Source organism: Strongyloides ratti, scaffold srae_scaffold0000026 (assembly GCF_001040885.1).
Source record: "Strongyloides ratti genome assembly S_ratti_ED321, scaffold srae_scaffold0000026".
NCBI classification, from domain to species: domain Eukaryota; kingdom Metazoa; phylum Nematoda; class Chromadorea; order Rhabditida; family Strongyloididae; genus Strongyloides; species Strongyloides ratti.
Genome location: NW_020171544.1, coordinates 1 through 9,787, shown reverse-complemented (window position 1 = coordinate 9,787; position 9,787 = coordinate 1). Strand labels below are relative to the sequence as shown.

Below are 9,787 nucleotides of genomic sequence, written 5' to 3'. Positions count from 1 at the left end.
TTGAGATATTAAACAATAAATATTTAACAAAAAGATATCAATATGAATATTAGATACAAAAAGTTTTATTTGCAAATGTAAAATTGTTATTTTTTAAAAAAAATTTTTTTTTCTTTTGGAGAATCAAAGTTTTAAAACTTTTATTCGATACAAATATGAACATAAATAAATTGAATATAAATTTTAAATTCTTAGTTGAAAATCAGAAGTATTTTTCTCACTTATTAACAATTGGCAAGAAAATCTATTGTGTTCTTAAAAAAAAAAGGAAAGATATTTATCAAAAATATTTATGAGAATATAACAGTTCATGTTGAAATAATTTATTACAATATTATTTTTAATTTTAATATTTATATTATTTATATATTTATTTATATAATATTATTTTTTATTTATATATTTTATATAATAAATTTGAAAGAAAATAAATTATTTTTTTATAGCTATATGTTGTAAAGGATAAATGTCAATGTGTATAAAATTAAAGATTTATTACCTAATATCCTAATTTATTTTAATTATTTTATCTATCAATTTAAAAAATTTGTATATAAAAAAATTTTCAAAAAAATGATATATTTTATATGCCTTAAATTATATTATATATACATTAAAAATAACAAAAAAAATTGAAGATAATATAAAAAAATATTTTACATTATTTAAACTATTCCGTATATAATCTTTAAATTAAAAAAGGATAATGTTGTTATATATGTAGCAAAATTACATTGAAATCAAAAAATTAAAGAAAATATCAAAAATTATTTTATATATTATAAACTACATTAAGCATAAGTTAAAAATTACAAAAATTTAAAGTGTTTTGCATTTATAACAAAATTACATTGAAATCAAAAATAAAAGAAAATATCAGATATTATTTTATATATTTATAAATATATTTTATTTTAAACTACATTAAGCATAAGTTAAAAATTAGAAATAAATTTAAAGTGTTTTGTATATATAACAAAATTACATTGAAATCAGTTAAGGATAATATATATAAATTAAAGAAAAAATCAAAAATTATTTTATTATATACTTTAAATTTTATATACTTTAAACTACATTGGATGTTTTATTATTAAATATTTTATATAAAATTTTAAAGTGTAAAGTATAGATGTTATTATAAGATAATTATATTCAAAAAATAGAATGTTAAAAATGTTATGAGATTATTTCTTATTAAATATTTTAAATTTCTTATTAAATATTTTAAATATTTAAAAAATTTCTGAACAAATAAAAACAGAAAACAGAATTTTTTAACACGATAAACTGCTTTAAATGTTAAATTTAAATATTAATTAAATTATAAATATTAATTAAAGGTTTTAAAAAAATTCAAAATTAACATCCATAAAATAAATGTATTTATCAAAAATAAAAATGTTATAATAAACATAAAAAACATAAATAAAAATGTTATAATGAAACATAAAAAAAATTTTGTGACTTTACTTTTTGTTTTTTTTTTACTCCAATATAAAAAGAGATAATGAAATGAAAAATTATACTTACTTTTTAAATTTATATTAAATTAATAACAATTCTGTCTAAGTTAATTGCATATATGTTAGCATATTAGTATAATATTTTGATCTATTATTTTTTAATTATTAATATAATTAAATTAATATAATTAAATAAAAAATAGAGAAAAAATTAAAGTTTAGATTAAGTAATATATATTGTCTAAAATTATTATTTATTTCTTAAAACAACTTTAATTTCATTTTAAAATTTTTTGTGATAACTTTTTTTTATTGTTTTTTTTTATTTTATTAATAATAAAACAAAATAATAAATAGAAATATATTAATTAATTAATTTTTAAAAAAAATTTCAGATTAATTCTTTTTAATTATTATTATTTAAAAGCTGTAAAAAATGTTACAAATAATTTTTAAAAATTGTTTTGTTTTTAAAATACTTTCTAATATTTTATTAATTTTACAAATATTAAATTCATGTTGTTTATGTCTAGAAATAAGCCAACTGGAAAATATCCTAAATAATAATATTAGTAAAAATAATAATATTAGTAAAAAAGAACCAATTTTTTATAACTGTTTTGATGACGAGGCCATTGAATATGACATTGAAATACCAAATATTCTCGATTGTAGTGATATGCAGATAAAATGGCATATGGAAATAAAAAATGTCATTTATAATGAAATTGGTACTAATAATTGCCGTAGAATTTTAAAAGTTCTTTTTGTTAGTGAAAATTATGTCATATTTTATGACAAACAAGAAGGCTATCAATTGTTTTTCCAATATAACAACAAACTATTAAAAAGACCTGATTGTCTATACGAAAAATATTTGTATAAGAAATATGATGGTAATTATTTTATTAATGTTATTACATCAGAAAAAGAAAATAATGATAATTTTACAAATAAAAATTATGATCATAAAGAATATTTTGCTGATTTTATTTGGGAATTTTTCAATTATAAAAATATATCCGAACATTTTTTGAGATTGGGAATCGAATCATATCTCTTATATTATAATAAAAATAACTTTTTTGAAAATGAATCAACAGATTACTATAATAAAATGTTAAAAAATTTTAAACTATTAACTGGATACAATTTAGTAATTGACATTGACGATGACTATGAAAAATATCTTACATACTTATATGAAAATAATAAAAATTTTAAACACATAAGTAAGGAAACTTTTGAAAATTCTTTGCTTACAAACTTTAGAAGTATTATTGACGATTTAGTTAATGAATTTGTCAATCCAAAATTTGAACTTCTATGTAAAGAAAAAAATTTGAAATTAAGTAACATAAGAACATCTTTATTAAATAGTAAAAAAAACTTTAATATGAATTCAAGTAAAGACAAATTACGATATGAAGAAAAACAGGTTCGATTATATTTAAACAGAAAAGATGTGATCTTAAAAAACTTTGAAAGTGAATATGATTTTAATGTGTATGTAATAAAAGTTTGCAAACCTTTTATACCAAATGTTATACACTATAATCATATTATAGATGATATATGTTTTGAACATTTGCCTATTGAAGATAACAAAGGAAATGTAATGTTTGCTGATAGTTATGGTTTTATACATCATTATTCAGATTATAAGTTATGTGATAATGATGAAACATCACTATTGAAAGGTAAGAAGGCAGATTTTTCTTATCATAAGGATTACAAAGATTTGTATGATAAAATATTAAATTGGATTTTAGAAAAATTGCATTTATCTGACAAATCTTATAAAATTGGATGGTGGAGTATAAAATTAATAACTATATTAAGAATTGGAATAGTCAAATATACATTAATCATATTTTCGTTTATTATAATAATTTTTATTATAGTTATACTATTAGCATTAGTTTATGCTTGCATTTATACTGAAATTAATTGTCAATTAATCAGTACTTTATGTTATTGCATACGCATAATGTTCAGAATAAATAAATGGATTTACAATAGTATAATTGATCCACTCTTCAAGTCAATTGGTAATAATCTTCAGAGAATTTACCAACTACTAACAAAAAAAAAATCAACTGAAGAAGAAAACAACGGTATAGAATTAAAAGAAATAAAAGAAATAAAAGAAAAAAAAACTAAAAATAATAAAAAATAAAATGAATATATAAAAGAAAGAATAAAAAAAGACATGTGAGAAATAATTTTAATTTATTTTATATCGTTCATTTTTATATCGTTGATTTTAATAATTGTAAAGATGCAATTGATAATAAAAGTTATTTTTTAATCTTGAAGTTATTTTATATAAATCGTATCATCATTAAACTATTAGTTTTAAAAATATTAATGCTACATTTCCAAGTCATCTTTTTACTTTAAAATGAAAGTTAATACAAAATATATTTTTGTATTTAATCTACATAATAACTATATGAATCAAATATATTTAGAAAGGTACAGTAAAAATAATTTAGGAATTCCTATTACTGAAGAAATAGTAAATTATCGAGCTAATAATCATTTGTTATATGATATAAGTTTAAAATTATCAGCTAATGGTTATAATTTATCTAATACAGATTTACCATTGAAAAATATTAATTATGATATAATAATTGATAATGAAGGAAAAAATAATGAAGATGATCTAAAACTTCTACAACTTTATATTTCCAATGCAAAAAAAGAACAAATTAATGCTTTTAATTTTTTTAAACTTATACTTAATGCAGATAGAGAATATAAAGTAATGATGATAGAAGGTCCAGCAGGTACTGGAAAAACATATGTTTATCAAATGATTTCAACATATTTAAGAACTGAAGGTAAAAAATATGTAAATTTAGCATCAACTGGAATAGCAGCTTCATTACTACCAGAAGGACAAACTGTACATTCATTTTTAAAAATGCCTTTAAATATAAATAAAAAAGATTATGTTGTTGATAAAAAATCAATTCGAACAATGACTGAATCAGATATTTTCCGATTAAAAAATGCATCTGCTATTTTTATTGACGAAGTATCAATGTTAAGTAAAAAACAACTTCAATATATTGATATGGCATTACAAAAAAATACTAAAAATTATAATTGTCCTTTTGGTGGAAAAGTCATTGTCTTAGGTGGTGATTTTCGACAATGTTTACCTATTTCGGATTCATCAACTACTGCAGAGATAATAGCATCAACAATATTATCATCCAAATATTTTACCAGTGAAAATCAAGTAAAAAGAATATTTTTAACTGAAAATATGAGAGTTGGACATGGAGAAAGTGATTTTGCTCAATTTTTATTACAAATTGGTAATGGTGAAACATACAACTCATCAGTTTCATATACATTAGATGGTAGAATGGATAATCATAGATTTATTACAATTCCTAAAGAAATGATATTTGATAATGATGATAATCAATTCATTGAATATGTATTTGGAAAAACAAAGTATGATATTTCAAAAAATAAAAATTCCGCAATATTAGCGTCAACAAATAATGTCGTTAACAATATAAATGAAAAAATATTAAATAAATATTTTCATAAAAATATGCAAAAAACATATTTATCAAATGATAATTTATATTTTCAAGATGATTTTCAAAAAAATGCCAATGAATTAGAAATTGATTCTGATGATTTAAATACATTTAATCCATCTGGATATCCACTACATGAATTAAAAGTTGCTAAAGGGTGTGTTTTAATATGCCTTAGAAATTTAGATATAAAAGAAGGATTATGTAATGGAACAAGAATAATTTATAATGAAACTATTGAAACAGCTGATGGAACACAAAAGTTGTTAAAATGTATGTCGTTAGATGGAAAGAAAACATTTCTTATTCCAAAAATAATACATACTCCAGTTGATTTAAAAATACCCATTCCCTTTACGAGATATCAATATCCAGTAAAACTTGGATTTTGCATTACAATTAATAAATCACAAGGACAAACATTAGAAAATGTTGGTCTTTATCTTGAGGAAAGCTTATTTGCACATGGGCAATTATATGTAGCTTTGAGCCGAGTTAGATCAGCATCTAAAGTCAAAGTAAAATGGGCGTACGAACAATCTCCAAATAGAAAGGGGAAAATAAAAAATGTTATTATTAAAAACCTTATACAATTAGCCACGAACCCAATACAGCAAATATCTACTTCATAAGAAGAATTAATGAGTAAATGTTAGTAATTATGATAAAAAAAACATATAAATAATTATAAAAATGTCAGTAAATATAGTTTTTTTGTAATTTAATAAAATTTTAAAAATTACAAATTTTAATAAATAATAATTTTGTCACTTTTTTACATAAATTAATAATGTAGTGAAACTATATTAAGAAAATTTTTTTCATGTTTATTATATTATCTATGACCTAAACAGAGTCTATTTTTACTTCTTGGTGCTATTAAAAATTGTATAAGAACTGAAATTTGATAAAATTATCACTTAATTTATTTTTATAATTACTTCATTTTATTTCTTTTTAAAATTATTTCCTTCAAGAAACTTTTCTTACTCATTATTTAGCATAAATTTTTATAAGGGTTAAATTTACTTCATACTTAAAATTTTTTTTAAATTTATATTGTCCTGTGTTAAATAATTAATTATTATCTTTCAGTAAGTTAATTATGATTATAATTTATCATTATTGGTTTCTACTAATGTACTTATTATTAAGATTATACAACATTTTTGTTAAATTTTTTTATTTTTATACATTTCATAATATTTTTTTTGGTACATTTTGGTTAGTACACTACCATTTTCAAAGAGACATAACTTTCTTCAAAATTGTTTTCTTTATAAAAAATTTGAGAGGTGAGATTCTTTTACAATCCCCTTTTGTAACTTAAAAAAAGTTTTTAAAAAAATTAAAAAAAAACTTTATTTTTAACATAAAAATTCATAAAAAAAATGTATGTCTTTTTACATGGACTTAAATTCTTTTTTTTCTGCCACGTGAATTCGTACATATAATCTTCTAACATACTCTTCCGTGTTTTCATGCAAATGAATTCAAACACTATTGCTGCGCTATTTTTAGCGACATTTCATAACATTCATAATTTTGAGAAAAAAAATTATTAAGTATTTAGTACATGTCAAATATCAATTACCCTTTTTTCTTATTTTTTATCAAAAATTCCAATTTTTATTGTTTATAAAATTATTTATTAAAATCAAATATCATTTACATTTTCTTTCATTAAATTTTATTCATTTTTAATTAATTAATTTGACATCAAGATTTATTTTTTTTTTAATTTATAATAATTTTTAAAGATTATCATATAATATTAATATGCAACAAATATTTTAATTTTTTTTCTTATATTCATATTCATTTAAAAAAATTCTTAAATGGTGGTGAACTAACCTAAAAGAATGTTTTTCTTTTTTCTTTATAATTTTTCTTAATATAAATTCTTAATTCTTAATATAATACATTTTTTTAAATACATTACAATGTCACAAAAAATAAAAACAAATTATGTATATTTCATATTTAAAAAATGTAGAGTATTGTACTTAAAATTTATATTCAAATGTAGTGTAATAGTAATATATAATGTATTTTTTTTATATATTAATAAAGTAATTTCATAAACAGAACTAATATTAAAAATTACATTTTGCAAATAGATTAATTGTTAATAATTAAAATTAATACGTTTATCTTTATTATCTATTCCAAATTTTGTGTATTTATAAAATATTTATAAAAAAAAAAATAATTCTCAATATAGTACTAATAAATAGTTTATAATATCAATTAACTATTTTTTTAAAAAAAAATTTTAGATTTATTTTTTTAATTTAATTAACAATAATATTATAAAAATATAATAAAAGTTGAAATTATTTTTATAAAAATTTTATTTTTAAATCATTTTCAATTATTTTATTAATTTTACAAAAAAATTTAATTCCTTCAAATTTTTGTCAAAACGTAGAAAAATAAATTATTAGTGATGATAAAACTATTAATTATAATTGTAATGAGTAAGATCATACAAAACTGATCTACAAATAGCAAAATTTCTTGATTACAATAGGACGCAGATAAAATAGTATATGGAAATTGAAAATGTAGATTTTTAATGAAATTGATACAAAAAAATGTCGTAGTAATATTAAATATTTAAATAATATTATTAAAGTTATTTTGTTGGTAAAAATTATGGTATATTTTATGACAAATTAGATGGTTATAATTTATTATTTTGAATGATTTTATAAATAAAATAAAAAAATCTATAGCTTACACAAAAGGACATGCATGCAAACAAGCGTGCGCGAAGCGCGGGCTTGTATTTTAATTATAGAAATTTTAAAAAAATATACTTTGTTTAATCTAATCTTGACAAAAGCATATTTTAAATGCAAGTTAAAAAAGGTAATAACTTTTTTTGAATTCAATAATTTAAGAAAAAGAAAAAGTAATTGAAAGATATTTTAATTGTCTGTCAAATGACTGTAATTTTGCAATATATGAACCAGTATCTCTAAGATAATAAAAAAAAACTATTTATTAAAAGTAGATTTTAAGAGACTAAATTTAAACGAAATATTTTTAGAAACAAATTTTAATTCAAATAAAAATTTTAATTAAAAATAATTAAATATACTATCTAATGACTATAATTTTATAAAAATAAATAAAATATTTTTATTAATTTCGTTATAATTTTAATAAATTGCTAAATATTTTTTAATATCTTTTTGACTAAATTTGGCTTTTTTTTCACTAAAAAAAACGTTTCTTTTTTAATAAAATGGAAAGTTTATAACGTCTTATTATTGAGTAAATTATCAAATTAAGAAGAAAAATAATAATAAAATTAATTTTTTTTTCTTGTAAATTCAAATAATTTTAAATAAAAGATAAAAATGACAATGTATTCAAACAAACAATATTAAAGAAAAGCTTGCTATATTCTTAATAGTATCTTATATCAAACAAAAAAACAATTAACATTCAATTTTGAAAATTATAATAATTTATAAAGTAATTCTAAAGACACTTTTTGATCTTTATTAAAAAATTTATATTAATTATTAAAAATTAGTAAAAATACTATAAATTGCATATAAATATAATGATAATTAAAAAGGTATTAAGAAAATTTTTTTTATATAAAATAAATTAAAATCAATAAAGAAAAAAATATTTATTTTACAAAAATCAAAGTAACAAACGATTGCAAATTTTGTTATAATATAAATAAAATATTTACATGTATTTATTGTAAATATGAAAAAACAAACTCAACATTTTGATAAACAGTTTTTATCTACTTTTTTCATATCAATATTTAAAACGATTTATTTTAATTTGATTAAAATTAAAATTAATGCAATTAAAACAATCATTTATACCTTACACTTATTAAAAAAAAAAATTAATTTTAAAAATGTAATTATGTGTATACTTATTATTTTTTATAGCATAAATAAAACTTTTAAATGGTCAGTAATTAATTACATTTTTAAATAGTAAACATTTTTATTTTTTTGAAGCATATAATAATTATTAAATATATGTTTATATTTTAACTATCATATATTAATTGTTATTTTATAATTTTAATAGTTTAACTTTAATTAAAAATTTAAATAAACTCTATTTTAAAATATTCATAATGACTTAAAATATTCAACTATATTAATAAAATTAATGTATCTGCATACAACTATATCGTAACCACGATTTTAATAAAAGTTTTTAAATATAAATTAAAAAAATTAACTTAAATGAATTAAAAAAGTTTTTTTTTTATGAAATTATAGAAATAATATATTATTGCACAAATTTTTTTACATTTTAAATAGACTATTTATATATTTTATTAACTTTTCAAATTATCATTATTTCCATGACCAAAAGTAGTTCTTTTTTAGAAACAAAAATTGTTTATTATAGATAACTATTTTATTAAAATAAATATATATTATATAACAATTATATATACACTTTTATATAAAATATCGTATTCCTATCTACATAAATAAAAAATTTTTCCTGTTTTTAAAATAGATGAAATTCAAGTACATATAATAGATTATATTTCTGAATGTTAAATTCTCCAAAATTTCTTACATTAAAATTTTTTTACTAAAGCTTATTTATTTTTTTTATTTTTGACAAATGAGTAAAAAAAAGAATAGATCTTCTGCTTATTGTTCAAGCTTATTTGGATATATTTAAGTATAAAAATTTTAATGATATAAATATGGCTTATGGTTAATAAAATATAATAGTTATTTAAATCTTATT

The 9,787-nt window shown here is 17.8% G+C and overlaps 1 protein-coding gene across 1 annotated transcript; it reads left to right on the top strand.

Moving 5' to 3' along the window:
* Nucleotides 1–2,583: 2,583 nt before the first annotated feature.
* On the top strand, nt 2,584–5,664 carry SRAE_0000075400 (DNA helicase Pif1 like family and P-loop containing nucleoside triphosphate hydrolase domain-containing protein; the record flags this gene model as incomplete). The annotated part of the gene is made up of 3 exons (XM_024646693.1): nt 2,584–3,166; nt 3,371–3,583; nt 3,941–5,664. 3 exons carry the CDS (start codon nt 2,584–2,586, stop codon nt 5,662–5,664), a joined length of 2,520 nt encoding a protein of 839 aa, XP_024500846.1.
* Nucleotides 5,665–9,787: the final 4,123 nt, after the last annotated feature.